The sequence below is a fragment of the Myripristis murdjan genome, chromosome 23 (genome assembly GCF_902150065.1).
Source record: "Myripristis murdjan chromosome 23, fMyrMur1.1, whole genome shotgun sequence".
In the NCBI taxonomy this organism is placed as follows: Eukaryota; Metazoa; Chordata; class Actinopteri; order Holocentriformes; family Holocentridae; genus Myripristis; species Myripristis murdjan.
This window is the reverse complement of record NC_044002.1, coordinates 22,713,596-22,735,037: the sequence shown is the minus strand read 5'-3', so window position 1 is coordinate 22,735,037 and position 21,442 is coordinate 22,713,596. Positions and strand designations below refer to the sequence as shown.

The 21,442-nt window shown below is 44.3% G+C and overlaps 2 protein-coding genes across 2 annotated transcripts in view; both read left to right on the top strand.

Moving 5' to 3' along the window:
* The window catches only part of LOC115355602 (NXPE family member 3-like), a 45,252-nt gene that overhangs the window by 6,489 nt on the left and 17,321 nt on the right, over window positions 1-21,442 (top strand). The window lies entirely within an intron of this gene.
* LOC115355138 (NXPE family member 3-like) lies at window positions 208-15,530 on the top strand. The gene is made up of 5 exons (XM_030045818.1): window positions 208-306; window positions 2,898-3,311; window positions 6,030-6,322; window positions 9,861-9,928; window positions 14,973-15,530. The coding sequence occupies exons 1-5, from the start codon at window positions 208-210 to the stop codon at window positions 15,521-15,523; spliced, it is 1,425 nt and encodes a 474-aa protein (XP_029901678.1). The 3' UTR covers window positions 15,524-15,530.

Below are 21,442 nucleotides of genomic sequence, written 5' to 3'. Positions count from 1 at the left end.
TCAAACACGACTCACAATTTTGGTTGTCACCCTCCTCTCTCAACACAGCATGAGGAGGTTGGTGATATTTCTCACACCTGTAACATCCTCTCTGAGTTTCATTTTAATATGTGACCTTCCTACTAAGGATTGGGAAATGTTATCAGTGTCCATTTGGTTAGCAAGTCCTCCAATTTATACCAGCAGATTTTGTGAACTTTGACGCCAATGGCTAGCTGGAATCCAGAGTGTGCTAGGAACGTTTATTCAGAAGATGTTTCAGGACGTGACTACGAATACCGGCCAGGCCTGAAGTTGGGACTGCAGGTGTGAGAGACCAGAGGCTTGTATCATGAAGTAGGATTAAGGTGTTAGTGAGATAACTTCAGGCTCAACTCCAGATTTTCTGTATCACAAAGCCGGTTCACCTCTGATCGGGATAGGAAACCTATCCTGAACCTGTCCTGAAAGCTAGCTTGCCCCGGAGCAGGCTAGCTTTCAGGACAGGATTGAATTCTTCATAAAGCCCCGCCCCCTGGCCAATCAGCTGTTTGCCAAAACGTGGCCTGCCCAATCATTGAGGATCCCATTGAAGGAGGAGCCCAAATAGTGAGGAGAGCATTACGGCATGAAAGGATTTTCCTCGACCGATCAAACCCATTAGATTTTGCCGACGACTCTCGGTATGAGAGAAAGGATGTGATGTAATGTATGTAATGTGAAGCAGCACTTCAGCCTGGCTAACAGCTGCCTGCTATACAGAGCTGACACTCTGTAGGAGAGTAAAACAGAAATGAGAGATCATTAAAGGGAATTTGATAATTAAAAGTATTTTTAGACAATTAATTAATGTACAATTAATTAGCTCTAAATATTTTTGGGGGGCTAATTATTCCTGGGTGAGAGAATTGACAGGTCGCTGATGCAAATGTGAAAAAGGATCATTTGTTCCCTTCATTCAAGAGGGCGAGTTGGCCTTTATATTTGCCTTTTGTTCCTTCTAAGTTCTAACACAGCTCAGTATCTGATTTTATTCAGGCTGTCAACCTGATGTACTGACGTGACTGAATTTTGGCGTCCCCTTTATTTTATTATAGCCTGTATAAGAGGCTATAATAAAAAGGCAAACTTACCAAATTCAATGATGTTCTTGTGTTGTGTTTTTGTGTTTTTACTTGCTCCCACGTTCTTTTAGCCCCTGAGGGGTTACACCTGGAGGAATTCAACTATACCTGTCATACACACAGCACATCTGCAGTGCAGTGAGTTTATAGGTTTCAGCATCAGATGTGGACTACTTTAGCCACTGATGTGTAACTTGCGCATTTATGCAGTCGGCAATTCGTTGCCAAGCATTCTGCCTTCTCTTCGCAGCAGCCGCGGTGTTCGATTTAGTGTGTAAATTTTGTTTTTCCTCCTCATACTTTTCCAGTATAATACGCTGCTCCTCTGCCGTGAAACACGCTGTGCGTTTTTCCTTGTCGCTCATGTTTGTGATTGGTCTGCTGCCTCAGAACCCGCCCCTTATACGTGCGCGTGGCTCTTGATGAGGCAAACCTGATGAGCAGCGTCATGATACCAGTTATCCCTGATCACCATGATCTGGATTAGTGTAGCTGGATAGGTCTGAGAAATCCAGGGAAAACTGAGCTTGCTTCATGATACAGGCCTCTGGTGTGAGAGACCACTGGGCTCCAAAGAAGTGAAAGGGCACATTTATTGGTCTCAGCTGAGGAATTAGCTTGATGGGGGAAGTTCTATGTGTAAATGCAGTCCATCAGATCTGTTCACCTTGATGAGAAACCGCTGCATCAGGCCAGCTGGAACTAGAACGTAGTTGTTTGTACACTACCCATCCAAAGGCCCTCTCTAATGCTACCAGTCTTTCTTTGAGTCTCTATACCCAGTTTGATATAATCTGCCAGTTGTAATCTAATGAGTCATGGTTGCCTCTATCTCAATGCGCTGCCATTTATCCCAGAAGTTCTCCAAACTGAGCTTCACTATGTTTTGTTTTACTGTTGGAGCAGGGGAGCCAACTGTGTGGATGTGTGGGCGAATGTCCCTTGTCTGATGATGGGTTAGTTTGAGTGACTTCACCACATTCTCATGCACAAATCTTCCCTCATCGCCTGTGGGGCCTTTTGCTGTTCTCTGCTTGAGTAATTACTGATGAAATTACAGCATCTGTATTTTCAGAGGCCCTAGGTGGGTGTGGCTCATTTTCCTAACAAATGGCTACATGATATCTGCAAAGATGATCCCATTCATCAACTTGTCCCCTCTGATGGCTATAATCACACAGCATCTGTCTTCTAGCCTTTGATTTTGCAAAGCTCTCATCAACGACTAAAAGCCTGTCTAATATTTACTCCAGTCTCACCTCTTGCTTGGTCTCTTTTTCTCTTCCTTTTTTTTTTTTTTTTTTTTTTTTTTTTTTTCTGGTTCTGGAAAATGTTTTTGGGGTGCAGAGTCTCCATGATAGAGGCACCATTCTACTCATTACATGTCAGTGTTGCATTAATAGCACAGCTGGAGTGGAAATGCAGGAAAGCTAAAGTTTTATTATCATTGTTTTATTATCATTTATGATCATTGTTGTTATGTAGTCACTGTATATCCCAAATAAGCACACTGTCAGCTATTTCAACATTTCATTACAAAGTTTATGTCATTGCTGTAAAATGAAGTTAAAGCACCAACAAAACACCTTGTTGATCATTTGATTCCAGACTCCAGCAGTGGCAAATGTAACAGATGTTCGTCGGTTGGTAAGTAATTCATTCATTCATTCATTCCCTTTATTGAGACCTTCAAAAAATGAGGCCCCGAGGTTTAGGTGTCTTTGCTTCTAATCTCGTCCAGTATCAAACCCACTAACAATGTGTTTTTATCTTTTTTTCCCATCTCCTTGACAGTTTCAGAAAAAAAACACCCCCACCACTCCTGTCCCAAACCACCAACACATCAACTGCAGCTACCAGCAGCTGTCGCCTGAGGAACGCCGCCTGCTGGACTCCATCGCTTGGCCTGAAACCCCTCGCTTCCCTGTGCCCATATCCCTGAAGACGACCTCTGACCCCGCCCACAGCACCTTCACAATCCTGCCGGTGAAGGCAGGAGGTCAGTGGCATGTAGGCGATGAGCTGGAGGCTCTGATCCAAATTGGTGACTTCCAGGGTCGACCAAAACAGTTCGGGGGAGATTTCCTGGTTGCTCGCCTGCATGACCCGGAGCTACTTGCAGGTGTGGCAGGGCGAGTGGTGGACCACCTGAACGGCTCCTACACCGCTGTGTTTCCATTACTCTGGGAGGGACGAGCACAAGTTGAGGTGACACCAAAGTCTATGTTGTTGTTTAGTGTGACTGTAAATGTGTGGACTGGAAGACAAATGAGTCAGTGGCATAAAACAGGGGTGTGATAGTTCACCGTTTTCATGATTGGCAGTGTTTGGTTGCTGCTTCCATCTCTGTGTTTATTTTAACATCATTTTAATATCTTACTGCATAATTGCCATTTTAAGGCAACTTTTCACTATGTTTAACTTGTTTTAATTGGATTCTCAGCTGTTCATCCCAAGTTTTGTTTTGGTTTGTTTTGTTTTTACCAGGACCTGTGTATTAACACAACCACACTTAGTTTAGCTGGAGCCATGGTACCCAACATCTTATGCCCCTTTTCCACTAGTACCTACTCAGCTCGACTCAGCTCGACTCGGCTCGACTCTACTCGGTTTAAGAGCTTTTCCATTAGGTCGTAGTACCTGCTAGCAGGTCCCATTTAGCACCTACTCAGCCGGGGTTCCAAGCGAGCTGAGTCGCGCTGAGTCGAGCTGAAAATGTGACGTAAACGCCGTGCAGGCAACTGATTGGACAGGGAGTGACGAGAGCGACTCCTGCACGAAAACAAAACCCGACATTTAAAAAAAAAAAAAAAAACGGCAACAGCGGCCGTGCGCATTGATCGTCAGTGAAGTTGTCAAAGTCGGAAAGTGGCAAGCAAATCGCGACCGCGGTCAAATAAAGACGTGGAGACTTTTCTGAGCTTGGTGGCGGCCCAAAGAATCCAGAGGGAGCTGGACGGTGCGCCGGCGACTCCACCCACGGCGAGGTGCTACTCAACTGTAATGGAAAACCACCTAAACCGTGTCGAGGCGAGTAGAGTCGAGCCGAGTCGAGCTGAGTCGAGCCGAGTAGATACTAATGGAAAAGGGCCATTAGTAAAGCTGCCTTGGCTATCAACTATCTGAGCTGACCAAAATAGGTTTTATTCACCTTTTAAAGTTTTTGAACAGTTGTGTAAAGTCTGTTGTTATCTCTGGTCCAATTCCCACACTTTGTTCAACAGAGTCCTCAGCCTTCACACTCCATTCCACTTGCAGGGCTCACCATGCAGGTTTCATTCATTTAATGTGTTTGGGAAATCATTTCCTTATTTAACAGAAACAGAATCTATTCCTTCAAGCTGGGGACCTAAATGCTACTTGCAGTACACCATGCAGTGCCTGTCTTCGTGACTGACTTTTTACCCACAGCGCCTCCCTTTTGCCCTACTCTGCCACCTTAGAGTTGCTTCTCATGGTAACTCCCCCTACTGGCCCAACTTCTCACCTAAGCCTTTCACCTGTTAGTCTCCCCATTCAGACTAATGTTACAGACAAGTTTTCCCATCCACACAGTTTAGACCAAAACCTTTTTTACTACCCTCTGTAAACTGGATCTTCTACATGTGAGGTCTCCCTTAAATAAATCTTTTATTCTAAATGACATGTCCTTCACCCACCTAGACTTCCTATTCCCGACTGAATCCTGGCTGAAAACTGGTGAACATAGCCAGCTCTTAGAAATATGTCCCACTAACCATGACTTATTCGGCTTCCCTCAGCCCAGTGGCTGTGGGGGAAGCTTAGCTGTCCTTGTCAGAAACTGTCATAAGCACAGTCCCATTGGTTTTAACGATTACTCTGGCTTTGAGGTCTTGTGGTTTCAAACCAGTGATACAGTTCCAGTGTTCCTCTGTAGCTATGTATTGTTTCTTCACAGAGTTCTTTGAGTTTTACCTTCAGTTGTTGTGAATTTTGAAAAAAAAATTGTAATCTCTGTGGATTTTAATTTTCATGTTGACCTACCAGCAAATGTCAGTGCCATTGAATTTCCTGGTACTATGGACTTTTTTTACAGCATGTTTCCAACCCAACTCGTATCCCAAAGTACTGTTTGACACAATTTATACAGTCCTCGATCCTATTGTTACTGCTTGCCATGAGTCCTGTGCCAACCACAGTCAACTGTGAAGAATATCTAAACGTTTTCACATTTAAAATTGATAAAATATGATCCAGTATTTCACCTCCTGCATATGACCACTCCATGGTACCTCCATGCTCGCCTGTCTTTAGCAAGCTAGAGCCTCTAGTTAGTGTCTCTTCCCATATTAAAGACATAATCTAAAACACAAACTCTACTACCTATTCCTTGGACATTGTTCCTACATGCCTTTGAAGGAAGTATTCCACATTGTAGGCCCTACAATGTCACTAATTCTAAACAGTAGTCAAGCTAATGGTGCTGTTCCCTTTTGCTTTAAACATGTAGTACACACCATTACTTCAAAGCCTAACCTTGACATAACTGTTAATAATTTCCAACCCACTTCCAAGTTGCTATTTTATCCAAAGTGATGGTGCCTAACCTTCATCTCCATGCCAGAAATCTTGGTATCATTTTTCCAGCAGCAATTAATACAGCAACATATCTGCTCATCTGTCAAGCAGCTTGATCCATTTTATGGCCCTACTGACTGCAGTCACCAAGCAACTAACCACAATTGCTGACCAAAGCAAACAATGAAATAATGCAATGACTATTATTCTCAAGTTTGCAAGTTCAAGTTCTGTGCTGTGGTGCAACAGCATCCAACCATTAGTATTTTGACACAAAAATCTTGCCTACTGGAGCTTCAAGTTTCATTAACTTTCTTTTTCCTTTCTGATATGACCAAAGACAAATCATTGTTGGACTGTGTGAAAACCCTGGTTCTTCCCCGTCAGGTGATACTGGTTCACCCCAGTGAGGCCATCACGGTGCTGCACAGGCTGAACAGGGAACACCCGGGCCGAATTGCATTCAAGAGCCTCTTCCGCTCCGGCTCTGTCTCTGAAACTACGGTTTGTAATGTCTGCCTGCCTCCTGACCAGCCACTGTGCAACTACACCGACCTCCACACGGGGGAGCCATGGTTCTGCTACAAGCCAAGAAATCTGGGCTGCAATACCAGGATCAACCACTTCAGAGGAGATATCAAAGGAGCCCTCATGGCCAAAGAGGACACCCTCTTTCTAAGGTGAGGGAGGGCTGGGAAAGACAGGATAGACCATTTGTGTGTCTTTGAGTTTTTAAACCATTAGCTATATAAGGGATAATCTATGAGTAGGCATGCGTGAAACAGTTGTTAAGGCATGACATGGAGGCAAATAACTATCTGACGCAAAGCAGAGGTGGTTCATTCTTTGGTAATGTACTTGCTTTTTTCAATAGAGAATTTTGCTTTGCAGCTCAAGTTCATCTATCTCTCACAGAAGAACAGGAAGCTCTGACAGTTCTCTTCTTACAGCTAGAGTACAGCTCCCCAGTTTCCAACTGACGGATGACTTCACAGATAGCAGGGTCAGCTCTGTGCCTTTGTTTCAAATCCTCTTCTGATATGCTGGAAATGCCAGTAATCACATCATACTGCTCAACAAAGCTGCCATGAATAGCTTTAGGCAACATAGCAAGAGATGTTACAAGAGGATTAATGGGACCAGTTTCATTGGTGTTCACAGGTGAGTGAGACAGAGTAGGTGTTTCTCATAGTGTTGGAGATATGAGCATGCATTACCTGCCTGACTCAGGCAGGTAATGCTGTATAAATTGGCAAATTCCCTCCTCCTAAACCAGATTATTGACAGGTTCAGCATGGGGCCATCATGAAAGAGCCCCCAAAACTCCCTGTACATGATGATATGAATGAAACAGAAAGTCATGTGTGCATCCAGGAAATGTAACATTAAGTGTCACATCCGCAACTATGCTAAGGACTGCTTGCTGGACATCAGCAGCCAAGTGAGTCTCCTTGATCACCAGTGGGTAAAAACTTACCTTCGTGACCACAAACTACATCAATTGGCTGGGCTGATTGGACAAAAGAATCTTTGAGCAGAGAGAACTGAGCAGTTGATACTAGGACTGGAGGACAGGGAGGATCCCATACCCACCCTTGTGCACCTCCTTCATGGTGGAATGAACCTCCAGGAAGACAAAGCCACTGTATTAGTCAGCTGTATTCGACAAAACTCACCAATGATAATGAACCCTATCAAAGTGTGCTGAAAGTGGGACTGGAGGATGTAGCTATTCCAGCTGGTCAGGTCAGGCAATAAGTGCAAAAAAAACATCCACATTTGACGCAACAGAATCACTTGTGCTCTTTTAACCCAGTGAGAACAACCGTCAGTTACTAAATGTTGGTTCCAGCCTAATAGATATTTGCCAGGCAAAGGTCCCATGTGTGAGAGTTCCACTTTGAAACAACACAAAACATGAAACTTCATGTGCAAATAGTTTCTCATATAATTGTCTTCATTTAATTAACAACTACTCCTTGCTGGCTCGCCAAAAATGTAGCACTTGAGCAGTGAAGTAAAATTTTTTGGTCTGGCACTAACTAGCCCTGAGGTTAGTGCTGCAAAAGCTGTCCAGCTAGCAGAGTGATGGTTCGGACAGCGGGGGGAAAGGAACTAAACATGTCCGAAGGAAGGGACAGCAAAGGCAGGGATGACAACACATGCAGCAAGAAGCAGAGTGAAGGTAAATACAGTGGAGCCAGGTTAACTGTGAAGCAGATCTGAAAGTTAACAGGGCCGCTGGGGAGCAGCAGAGCCACGACCGATACATAACAGTATTTTAACAGGTTAACACTATGATTTACTAACTACATTAACATTAAATGAGGTTATATATAATTAATACAGAGTCTCAGAGTCAGATCTCAGCCCCATGTGTCTCAACACAGATACAGTATATATAGCCTAAATATAGACTCCTCTGCTTCGGAGGACTCTATGGGCTCTAGTTTCGCAGACCAGGCGAGGCGGGGGCGTAGCGCAGATGCGCTTCGCCAACTGGGTGTGGCCAGGCGGATTTTCCAAGTTTGGCACGCCGTTCTCGGTGGCGCAAGTACTCCGCCATCCCTCCTACCGGCGGAGGGGAGGAGAGAAGGCATGGAGTGGGTTTGACACAGCCGATTCACATGTAACCAATCAAATGAGCCCCTGTCCTTGCCTTTAAAATGCGCTGCGTGAAGGCGTAATGAAAGTTTACACAGCTGACATGGAGGTCTATTGCCGCGGGCGGAGCGGAGCTCAGGAGACAGGCGCGGAGCGGAGACCGGCGAGCAGTGCGGACACGTCACCAAAACCTCACAGGCAGGCTTCCGGGATGTTAGACACATGAACGATGCAATAAATACCGAAAAAAACACTATTCAATGCTACGATCACAATCAGCACATACATATATCTCCATATCAACTGTCCCGTCACAGCTGATGTCAGATCAAAGGAGATTGGCACCGTTTGTGCTGATCGTGAGGTTTTGGTGATGTGCGCCAGCCAGCCAAACTTCCACTGCGCCTGCTCCGCCCCGCCTTGCGCTGAAAGTAGACGTGGTTTCAGACGGCAAGCTTTTGGCGCACCTCGGCGAAGCCTTTTGGCACGAAACTGTCACTGCGCCAAGCCGAATCTGTCGGCACCTCCCCCCGCTGCGCCGCCACTCCCATCTCGGCGAACCTCCGCCTGCGAAACTTGGACACTGTCCGCCTCTCCCGCTTCGCCGGTCGAAACTAGCTCTGCGCGGGGTTCGCCTCACTGCGCCACCCCGCGCTGCGCCGGGAAACTAGAGCCCTATGTTTACATATGCTCATTTCCTTATGTAGATCATATAGAGGCATCAATATTAAACTGAAACTCCTTGTAGTTACTTAAACTCCATCATTGTCACAAGAACAGAAAATATGGAGTGTAAAACAATTCAAGTAGAGTTAGAGCTCTACTTGAATTGCATGACCTGGATGATTGAGAACCTCCATAGACAGTGTAAAACAATGTGATTTTGAGCAGTTACAATATGATACAGATACTTTTTTTCTGAGAAAAGCACAACACGTTTGCTTTGATTTCAGTTTCAGTGCTCTCTTGAGAACATCAGGTTTCCAAAATGGTGGAACTATTTTCTGCCTATAGCACTGCCACTGTGTCACCATTAGAGCTGGGAATCTTTGGCCCCTAATGATTTGATTCCATTACGATTATGAGGGCAACGATGTGATTATAAAGCGATTATCGATGCATCTTGATGCATCTCGATGCATCTCGATGCATATTTTTGTGATTGTCATTGAATCATTTTTTGCATCATTTTTCAGACAATTTGTTTGTTTTTTTACTGTGCCACAACTAAAACAAGGTGTGCAAGAGCATGGCCAATACCTTTTAAAATAAAAGGTCTGTTCTTTTCTGTTGTGTGTGTCCTGAAATTGCCCAGCTGGACGCTGCTCTCTCACACTTAGGTTCCACGTTTTTTTTTCCGCAGTGTAACTGCCCAGCTAGACTCTGCTCATATGCTTCAGTTCTGCATTTTTTAAATCATTTTATAAGCACTGATTAATGACACTAATGCATCGATGCCGGCTTGCCCACATCCGCATTGCGATGCATCTAAAAATCAATTTTTTCTCCCACCTCTAGTCACCATGTAGTGGCGCTCTGCTGCCATGGCATTTGCATTTTAATAATGTTACATATTGCCAGGCATTTAACAGTCTTTTGTGTGTTTTTCCGCAGAGGGGTCAACATGAAAGTCTTCATTCGTGCATCACGGTCTAACATCACTGTGCTGCCAAAGGAGCAAGGTATGAAAAAAGAAAGGAAAAGGGGAATACAGATATGAAATATGGATATTAATAATGTATAGATATAGATATGTATGTATGTAATTATTTATCTATCGTACTGTACCGTACCGTACCGTACCATACTGTCGTCTGACGTTTATCTGGGGCCGGGTCGCAGGGGCAGCAGTCTGAGCAGAGACATCCAGACTTCCCTCTCCCTAGACACTTCCGCCAGCTCCTCGGGAGGGACACCAAGGCGTTCTCAGGCCAGCCGAGAGACATAGTCCCCCAGCATGTCCTGGGTTTTCCCCGAGGCCTCCTCCCGGTGGGGCATGCCTGGAACACCTCCCCCGGGAGGCATCCAGGGGGCATCCAAAACAGATGCCCGAGCCACCTCAACTGGTTCCCCTCGATGCGGAGGAGCAGCAGCTCTACTCTGAGCTCCTCCCGAGTGACCGAACTCCTCACCTTATCTCTAAGAGAGCACCTGGCCACCCTGTGAAGGAAACTCATTTCGGCTGCTTGTATCTGCGATCTTGTCCTTTCGGTCATTACCCAAAGCTCACGACCATAGGTGATGGTAGGAATGTAGATCGACAGGTAAATCGAGAGCTTCGCCTTTCAGCTCAGCTCCTTCTTCACCACGTCGGATCGGTACACCGACCGCATCACTGCGGAGGCTGCACCGATCCGCCTGTCGATCTCACGCTCCATCCTTCCCTCACTCGTGAACAAGACCCCGAGATACTTAAACTCCTCCACTTGAGGCAGGACTTCTCCACCAACCCCGAGAGGGCATGCCACCCTTTTCCGGTCGAGAACCATGGCCTCGGACTTGGAGGTGCTGATTCTCATCCCAACCGCTTCACACTCGGCTGCAAACTGCCCCAGTGCCTGCTGAAGGTCCTGTTTCGAAGGAGCCAACAGGACAACATCATCCGCAAAAAGCATGATGAAATCCTGTGACTCCCAAACATGACTCCCTCCGGCCCCCAGCTGCGCCTAGAAATTCTGTCCATAAATATTATGAACAAAACCGGTGATAAAGGGCAGCCCTGCTGGAGTCCAACATGCACTGGGAACAGGTCTGACTTATTTCTGGCAATGCAAACCAAGCTCCTGCTCCGGTCGTACAGGGACCGAACAGCCCTTAGCAAAGGGCCTTGGACCCCATACTCCTGGAGCACTCCCCACAGGGTACCACGAGGGACACAGTCGAATGCCTTCTCCAGATCCACAAAACACTGGAGCTGGTCCAGTGTTCCACGGCCGGGACGAAAACCTCATTCCTCATGAATCCGAGGGGCTGTCAGCCAAGACAGCCCCACAACATCTAAAGACTTGAGATAATCAGGGCGGATCTTATCCACCCCCGCTGCCATGCCACCGAGGAGCTTACGAACCACCCCAGTGACTTCGGCTTGGGTGATGGACAATTCCACCTCTGGGTCCTCAGCCTCTGCTTCCTCAACGGAAGACGTGACGGTGGGATTGAGGAGATCCTCAAAGTATTCCTTCCACTGCCCAACAATATCCTCAGTCGAAGTCAACAGCCCACCACCTGCACTGTAAACAGTGTCGGCAGTGTACTGTTTCCCCCTCCTGAGGCGCCGGACTGTTTGCCAGAATTTCTTTGAGGCCAACTGATAGTCCTCCTCCATGGCCTCACTGAACTCCTCCCAGCTCTGAGTTTTCGCCTCCACCACTGCCCAAGCCGCGGCACGCCTGGCCTGCCGATACCCGTCAGCTGCCTCAGGAGTCCCACAGGCCAACATGGACCTGTAGGTCTCCTTCCTCAGCTTGACGGCATCCCTTACTTCCGGTGTCCACCACCGGGTTCTGGGATTGCCGCCACGACAAGCACCAGAGACCTTGCGGCCACGGCTCCAAACAGCTGCATCGACAATGGAGGCCGAGAGCATGGTCCATTCGGACTCAATGTCCCCAGCCTCCCTCGGGAGCCGGGAGAATGGTTAATGCTGAAAAATACATACAGGTTTTGGAGCAACATATGCTGGCATCCAAGCGACGTCTTTTTCAGGGACGTCCCTGCTTATTTCAGCAAGACAACACCAAGTCACGTTCTGCATGTGTTACAACAGCATGGCTTCATAGTAAAAGAGTGTGGATACTAGACTGGCCTGCCTGCAGTCCAGACCTGTCTCCCATTGAAAATGTGTGGCGCATTATGAAGCACAAAATACGACAACGGAGACCCAGGACTGTTGAGCAACTGAAGTTGTACATCAAGCAAGACACCTACAAAGCTTCAGCAATTAGTGTCCTCAGTTCCCAAATGTTTATTGAGTGCTGTTAAGGAAAAGTGATGTAACACAGTGGTGAACATGCCTCTGTTGCAGCTTTTCTGGAACATGCTGCAGGCATCAAATGTTAGCATACCTGTTAGCAAAAGATGCATCCTGTTTTGAACAGGGAAATTACAGACAGGAGACATTATGTGTGTTCATCACGCAGGCTGTAGTCTGTATATTTATTAAACAGAATCTTAATATTTTCATTTTCTCTTTTCACTCTTTTTCTCTTAATTTCAATCATGAATTGCAATAATCACAATAATCTTAAATCACAGTAAATTCCACCATTCACCCTTTTGCGATAAACCATTGGATCAACCGTTACCGTCACTCACACACATACAATGTACACTTTCCTACCATAGTGAACCTTAAACTATATTATACAAAACCCTGTGCTAAGCATTTGTGTTAAGGCACAGATATAAAGGAGCTCTCGTTTTTCAAAGATAATAAACAACAATGAGGCCGCCATTTTATAAAACCAGCCACTTTTCACTACACAATTCCCAAATTTTTAACATCAACAAAACATTACATTAACACTACTTCCTGTATCAGTCTTTGGCAAAAATGAAAGAGGAAAGGCTTATGAGTCCTTAGAAATAAGTTGTGATACTTTAGCACATGTTACTAACCTGTTTTGAACAGGGAAAATACAGACAGGAGACATTATGTTTGCTCATGACGCAGGCTGTAGTCTGTATGAGGAACGGAAGCCTCCATGGTCCATATAACCAGTGTGTAGAACCAGTGCTCACTTCTGCCTAGTGCTCCACCTGATGGCGTATATTCATCATTTCGACTGATACACTTTAGAAAACACATTTAAATCTGGCCTCACCCAAAGAAAATATCCAAAATAAAATAAATAACTTTACAATTGTGACCATACATTTGTAGGTGTCACATTTACATTTTACACGACATCCCAACTTCATTGGAATTGGGGTTTGTAGATATAGATAGATAGATAGATAGATAGATAGATAGATAGATAGATAGATAGATAGATAGATAGATAGATAGGTGTGAGTGTGTGTGTGTGTGTGTGTGTGTGTGTGTGTGGATATAGATATCAATATAAGGCAGTTCTGAAGGCAAAAGGGGATTTGGTTCAACCTTGTACTTGCAAGGTGCACCTAATAAAGTCGCCCATGAGTGTTTATACAAACATCTGTCTATCTACCTATCTATCTTTCTGAGTGTGTGTAATACACAATAATTAAGCTTAAAAGTAAATGAGATATAGTTGATATTAAGGGATAGTCAGCATCTTTCAACAGACAAGCATTTGTTGACAAGTGGCTCTTGCCTTATCCAATATGTTACATGTGCAGATGTATCAAAGCAGCTAGCAACACAAGCTAATGCATCGTCTATGTTTCTATGTCTGAGATTGAAGCCCTAATGTAGTGACTGACAGGTGCAGTTACTCTCAGTGACTGCAAAAATTCAGCACAAAGTCAACAAAATAAAACTCTAAATGTTCCAGAGACAAGTGCGTAGGATTTGAAAGTAAAAAGCTCCTGCCCATTATCCTCTTCTTTAGCAAACAGACAGATTTTACGTTGGGTTCAACCACACAGACGACTTCCACGTCACAGATGTTTGTCTTTATCTTCCTCTCAGGACAACCAGAGGTGAAGAGCAGCACCGTGAAGCCCGAACCTGCTGGATATTACTACCAGGGTGCATGGCAAGCACTAGGGGGCGCCACCATTCGCCAGTTCAACAACGCCTCCGCTATCAGCCAATGTCTGACAGACAAGGTGGTGCACATGTACGGCGACTCCACCATGAGACAGTGGTTTGAACACCTCAGCAGATTTCTGCCAGGTAAATGATGCATTTTCATAAAGTTTTTTAGTACAAAGAATTGCTCCTAGGGCGGCACGGTGGTGCTATGGTTAGCACTGTCGCCTCACAGTGAGAAGGTCCTGCGTTCGATTCCCACCCAAGGTCCTTTCTGTGTGGAGTTTGCATGTTCTCCCTGTGTCTGCGTGGGTTTCCTCCGGGCACTCCGGTTTCCTCCCACCGTCCACAGACATGCAGGTTAGGTGAATTGGAGAAGCTAAATTGCCCCTAGGTATGACTGTGTGTGTGAATGTCAGTGTTTGTCTGTCTGCCCTGCGATGAACTGGTGACCTGTCCAGGGTGTTTTCTTGCCTTCGCCCTATGAGCGCTGGGATAGGCTCCACCCCCCCCCCTCCCCCACCCCACCCCCCCGCGACCCTAGTGAGGATAAGAGGTTTAGAAGATGAATGAATGAATTGCTCATAGTGACAAAATTCCAAGAAAATTCTGCGAATTATAACATTTTCTAGGAACTTCCCTTTATAGTTAACTGTAGGTTCAGACCAAGCAACTGATGGTGGAACATCTAGGAGGGAAGAAATTTCACCAAATGACTTGTTGCAGTAGTGACATCCTATTACATTACTTTACCAGTACCATGCTGGAATTCAGTGAGCTCTTTAGAACGAGCCATTCTTTGTTTGTAAAGATAGACTGCATGGCTAGTTGCTTGACTTTATACACCCGTGGCAATGGGACTGAATGAAACACCTGAATTCAATGATTAAGAGGTGTGTCCAAGTACTTTTGTCCATATAGGAGTGGTATTTCTGTGACAGTTCCATGATTATTGATCTTGAGTGTCCCGGGCTCCTAAAACCAAGATATTAGTTTTGAGTTTTTTTACGTAGACTAATACTCTCCCTTGATAGAACTTTTTTCTGTCTTAGACCTCAAGGGGTTTAACCTGCACAGCACAAAGCAATGTGGACCGTTCATCGCTGTGGACATAGCACAAAACATTATGGTGAAGTTTCGCTGCCACGCTCCTCCAATTCGCTCCTACACCGTCTCATCCTTCGATCTACGCTACATCGCCAATGAGCTGGATAGCATGGCTGGAGGCTCCAACACTGTCGTGGTTTTCAGCATCTGGGCTCACTTTGGCACTTATCCCGTCGAGGTGTACATGCAGCGACTTCAGAGCATCCGCAGGGCGGTGCTGCAGCTGCTGGACAGAGCTCCTGACACGCTGGTGGTCATCCGGACAGGAAACCTCAAGTCCTTGAATCTTGCCGTGGCGCTGAGCAACAGCGACTGGTACTCCCTGCAGCGGGACAGGGTGCTCCGGGCCATGTTCAAAGGGCTAAAAGTTCGCCTGGTGGACGCCTGGGATATGGTCCTGGCCCACCATTTGCCGCATGACCTTCACCCACCGCCCCCCATTATCAAGAACATGATAGACGTCCTCTTGTCCTACATATGCCCACCAAAAAAATGACTTGTTGTGTTTGTGTGTCTTTGGTGGTGGTAATGGTGGTGTTTGGGTGCGTAGGAAACTATAAACAGTGGGCCTCATTTATCAAAGCACTGTACAAAGGATTTAACACCAGTAAGATAACAGTTCCTCCCTGTGCACCATCTTACCTCTTCATAATGATCAATGATGTGATCACAAATCAGCACCAAACTTGAAACCAGACATGATATTGATCACACGAAGTGAGAGAACTATTTTTTCCAAATCAAACATTTTCCTGGCTGTTGAAAATCTACATGCCCTCAGACCAGATGTGAATTTTATCTTACTGATATGCTGAAGATAAAATTTGTGAATAACCATCCAGTCAGTGAAATGAGCAATAACTTCATCCATTTCCATACAGACATGATGTATCTATAGACCTATATGTTAAGACAAGCAAACACACAAACCTGAGTTTGATCAGTTTTGTATTTTTGATTAAAAGGAAAAACAACAAAACAACAAACAACAACAAAACAACAGCAAAACAACAACTAGCATGTTCATTGGTTGCGAGCACTGGTCATGAGTCACGACCAGTTAGAAATGTGTTGTCTGGGTAGTGGAGCCTAACCTAACAGACCGGTTGAGGGATAACAGAGCAGGAGAGTTTGCTGCTGTCTCACCCAAAACGTCCTGTCTTAAGAGTCTAACCTGTAATATTTCTCCCCCACTGATTTGCACTGAATTGAATACGGAGCAAATACGGAACACAATGTGTCCTGTATCATCAGTTCACATGCAAAACACATCTTTTAGTCTACAATTATGTAGACTTACAAGTGGCAACCCTACCTATGAAACATAAATGTCACAGAGCCCATCAGTGGGCTCTGACACCAAGTGGTGCAGTATATACATGCTACAGATATTTATGAAGTCATTCCCATTAAATCTGACATGGGCTGCATTTCTGGGGTGAAATTAGTCCATGTATTCTAGCTGTAGTTTTTTTTTTTGTTTGTTTGTTTGTTTTTTTTCTGAGTAAGAAGCTCATATTTACAATTACAAAAATATGGCATGAACACACTATAAGCAGTCCTCACTTGGGAAGCTCTGCAGTTTTGCATTATGCACCTTTGAACTATGATGAAATTAAACTATGTCTCATTTGCTGGATGCTTACTTTAAATGGAGTATTTTTAGTGAAAGATCCATGTGTGTATCGTACCAGGAACTTATGAGGTATTTTTCAGGAGATTACGGAAGTAAATTGTGAATAATGAAGGACAAACTCTGTGGATGAAAATGACGTATCTAATGAGGAATTTTACTACAATACAGGTAAATGTAATTTAATCTTAATTATGTGCTTGCCTTTAGGTAGCTGCCCCTTATTCTCTTCTATGCTTATTATCCCACCAAATTTTGGAGCATAACTCCACCTGCATAAACCAAAAACATACCAAACATGTGACCCAATTGTGAGAAGTGTGCGATTACTTTTCTAAGCATTCCCACTTAACGGTTTTTCACAATTTCGCAATTCTATCTATCTCTCTAACTGTGTATGTGCATAAGCTATTCTTTTAATTTCAGATCATGTCTGGTAAAACAGTTTTCAAAGTGAGATTCTGGGACCTCCAGCAGTACTTAAGGGGCTTCCAGAAGGTCCTCGGCAAAATGAGACATATTTTGATTTCATTATAGTTTAAAGGTGCACAATGCAAAATTTCACTTAGGCCTAAGGAGTTCACTGAAGACAACTTGTGGTGCATTCATTGATCACCTCACCTTCAAGCAGAGAGGAGGAACCAGTCTGTGAAATCACCTGGTGGAGTTTTTGGTTGAAATGAAAACCTGCAGCCTCTCAGCCCTCCATGGTACGTTTGGACACACCTGCCTCAAAATATTGTGTGTATTGAAATGTTTTTCAATGTTTTCTTGTTTGCCCTGGTTTTCAGTGGGGATTTCCCTCTCTTGTTCAACTATCCCCTATGGTTTATTCCACTTAGGGAGGGTCCAGGAGAAGTATATACTCACTCACATTTTCTGTGAGTGAGAGGGGTTGGTAGCAGTCTGCTGTGAGGCTTTGTTACTTCACGCATTTTTCAGTTTGTTTGCTACTCATTAATTTTCATGGGACTTTTCTTACTCTCCAGTTTGATTGTTGTTTGGGTTAATAAAACCACTGACTTTTTTGCACAGACTTCTGCCTCCTGAGTCTTTCCTCCAGTCAACATCTTTTCATCATTATTACTCATCCTCAGTGCCAGACAGCCACACTAAAATCCCACTTTAATATTGACTTACTAACTGTATGGTAATGGTGACTTGAATGATAATCTGTTACACACATATTCCTTTTGTGCAAAAATACAAAACTGATCAGACTTAGGTTTGTGTGTTTGGATATCTTAATATATAGGCCTGCAGGTACATTGTGTCTGGTAAATAGATGGAGCCATTGCATTTTCACTGATGTGATTATGTCATTTGTGTTATGTTACTACCAGAGTGGGTGGTGAGCACTAGGGGACGCCAAAGTTCAGCAGTGCAGCAACTCCTCTGCCATCAGCCAGTGTCTGAGAGACCAGGTGGTTTACCTGTACAGCCACTCCGCTAGCAGACAGTGGTTTGAACACCTCAGTGCCAACCAAGTTAATCAAACTGCAAAAACGAGCAGACAGGGAGAGAGGAAGACAGAGGTACAGCATCTTAGATGCTTCACTGAAAAGTCCTGAGCTATTATTATTAATACCATATAACACAAATAGTAGCTATAACAAAGAAAGGCCATTAGTTAGACTGGTTTAGAGTGGCTTACTTTGTCTCCACATACATCATCTCATTGTGTTACTTGCAGGAAAAACTGCCATCAAAGAGTTTATCAGGAGAGCAGACAGAAGGAAAAGGAGTCAGAGCCGCTGAGGGTCAGCTGAGCCTTTGTTGTGTGTATGATTTTAAAAAATGTACCCACTGAAACCAAACCCATACCCTTAATGAGGCTGGTAGAGGGTGTCCTGCCTGAGATATCAAGATGGTAAGAAACAGCCCTCATTGTTTCATATAAAATAGGGTTCAAACAGGAGGAGGCACATGTACATATTGACAGAGACTGACAGCCAGTTATTAGCTGGACATGTCAAACAAGTCAACATGAATATTGAGTCATGGTGAAGACACTCAAGTGCAAATATTATTCATTCATTAGCAGACAGAAGTAAACAGGATTTAGTGTCTGTTCCCTGACAGTAAGAGAAGAGTGACAAAGGCTTCATACAGACATACATATGTAATCCACATGTATGTCATGTACAGTGTGTGGATGCAAAATAATCAAGAGACCGGTTAGAGGTGCCGCCCCGGCAGCTCCCCTGGTAGAGCGCCTACCACATGTCAAGGTTAAGTCCTTACAGCAGCGTCCTGGGCTCGGATTTGAACCTTTTCCTGCATGGCATCCCCTCTGTCCCCCCTGCCTTTCCTGTCTCTCTCTAATGTCACTATCAAATAAAAAAGCAGAAATACCAAAAAAAAAAAAAAAATCTTCAAACAAAATGAGAGGCCTGTTAGAGCATGACTGTTGATTGGTCAGGCAGCCCTTGTACACTGCGGGGATGGTGGTGGGACCCAGACAGAACATAGTATATGTAAAAATAAAAACAAGAAAACAAAAAGTGAGAAATTAAAAGTGCAGTATGAGGATGTGGATATATATTTCATAATTAATTATATGCCATATCAAATCAATTTGATTTGTTGAAGGCACAGCAATTGCATTGCCAATGAACATTAGGTTAGAACATTAGGCCAGTTTTTACACAGTTTTTACGAATCACCATTAAACACAGGGAGTCCAAAATAAATGCACTAAAAAAAGAAATCCCGTCTTCATTGACACTCCACGGGCTGAAATCTCATTTTTAAAAATCTTGAGGAGGCTGAGGTTGTTTGAAGCTTTTTATGGTCAAATTTGTAGTCATATTCCACCAATTCTACAAAGTTTCACAACACAAGTCTTAAGAGCGGTATTTTGTTTGGCTGTGTCTGCTGCTTTTACTCTCCAGTGGAGGGAAATCTTAACGCTTCAGCTCACCAAGACGTTTTGGACAATTCTCTGCTTCCAGCTTTGTGGGACCAGTTTGGGGACGGGCCTTTTCTGTCCCAGCATGACTGAGCCCCAGTGCACAAAGCAGCTCCATAAAGGCGTGGCTGGCTGAGTTTGGTGTGGAAGAACTTGAGCGGCCCGCACAGAGCCCCGACCTCAACCCCATCCAACACGCTCATCCAAACGGGCAGAAACTCCCACAGACACTCCAACATCTGGTAGAAAGCCTCCCAGAAGAGTGGAAGCTGTTCTGGCTGCAAAGGGGACCAACTCCATATTAATGCCAGAAAAGCTCATGTAGGTGGAAAGTGCAGGTGGACCAATACTTCTGTCCATATAGTGTATCTGCCTCAATGTTAAGGACAACAGTTTGGCAATGAGTGTTGGATGAGCCAGGGCTGATAAACTGGCTGGTGATGATCTGATGAATGGCAGGTGTGCAGGTAGACCAGAAATCAGGATCAGTTGGTGGCCCACGCCCAGAACACACACACACACACACAAATAGTATAATAGTATTATAGTACAATATCATAAAATAATACTTACTGGTTGTGTGTATGGTTTAAAAAAGTTTAATAAATGTCCCTACTGAAACCAAAGCTATGCCCTTTATGAGGCTGGTAGAGGGCGTCCTGCCTGAGATATCAAGATGGTAAGAAACAGCCGTCATTGTTTCATATAAAATAGGGTTCAAACAGGAGGAGGCACATGTTGTACTGACAGAGACTGACAGCCAGTTATTAGCTGGAAATGTCAAATCAACATAAATATTGACTCATGGTGAAAACATTCAAGTGCAAGCATTATACATTCTTTCACAGACAGAGATAGGCAGGATTTAGTGTCTGCTCCCAGACGGTAAGAGAAGAGTGACAAAGGCTCCAAACCTCATATATGATCCATAATGGAAGTACCCTGCAGAACTGGTCCTGGACATGTACGTCAGCCAGCTGTCGCCTACAGCTCATCTTTCATAACAAATGAGAACAAATTTGAAAAAAAAAAAAAAAAAAAAAAAAAAAAAAGATAATTTGTTGTAAATCATTCATGCACTTGTCTTATTTCTATAGACTTCAAGTACTTTGTATTTGTGACAGAATACATTTGTAACATAATTTCTATGTTTTTATTTTATTGTAATGTATTTGCTCCTCATTTGTTTTCTCTTTTCTGCTCTACTTATTATTGTTATTACACCATAAACATTGGCAGACCAATCCCCACTCACACACACACACACACACACACACACACACACAAACACACACACCACACCCTCTGCACATTTGTAATATCACCATAATCTGTGCTCTCCATCTGTCCCATCCCCAGTCTTGGTGCTCGCTGCGTTGGTGGTGAACCTGGACGTGGCTGTGGCTGCTGCCCCCACTACGATCCCCGGCAAATTTCAAATACAAACTCAGATCAAAAACTCTGATGTGAAATATTTCAAGGAAGGGAGGTCCTTTTTTCTGGAGGTCGTCTGAGGTTTCAGATCAACACAAGGCGAGGTTCTAGATTAATTATTTTTACTACATAAACAAATGAAAAGGGGGGCGGGGATGAGTGAACACCGGGGCCACCGACCCACAGAGGACATGTTCCCTCCCCTCAGTTTGGAAGCTCCAGCTCATTTTGTCCCACCAGCCCCACTCCTCTCCACACATTCACACTATCATACTGTGTGTGTGATAAAATATCACTCAATAATTATGTGAATAAAACAAATCGAATTTTGATTATGCCTTTGTTTTGTCCAAAATTCAAAATATGTCAAATTCTATGGCTGACTCTCCTAACATTCACCACACCTGTTAACAAGCCTTTTGATAGAGTTTTTTTTT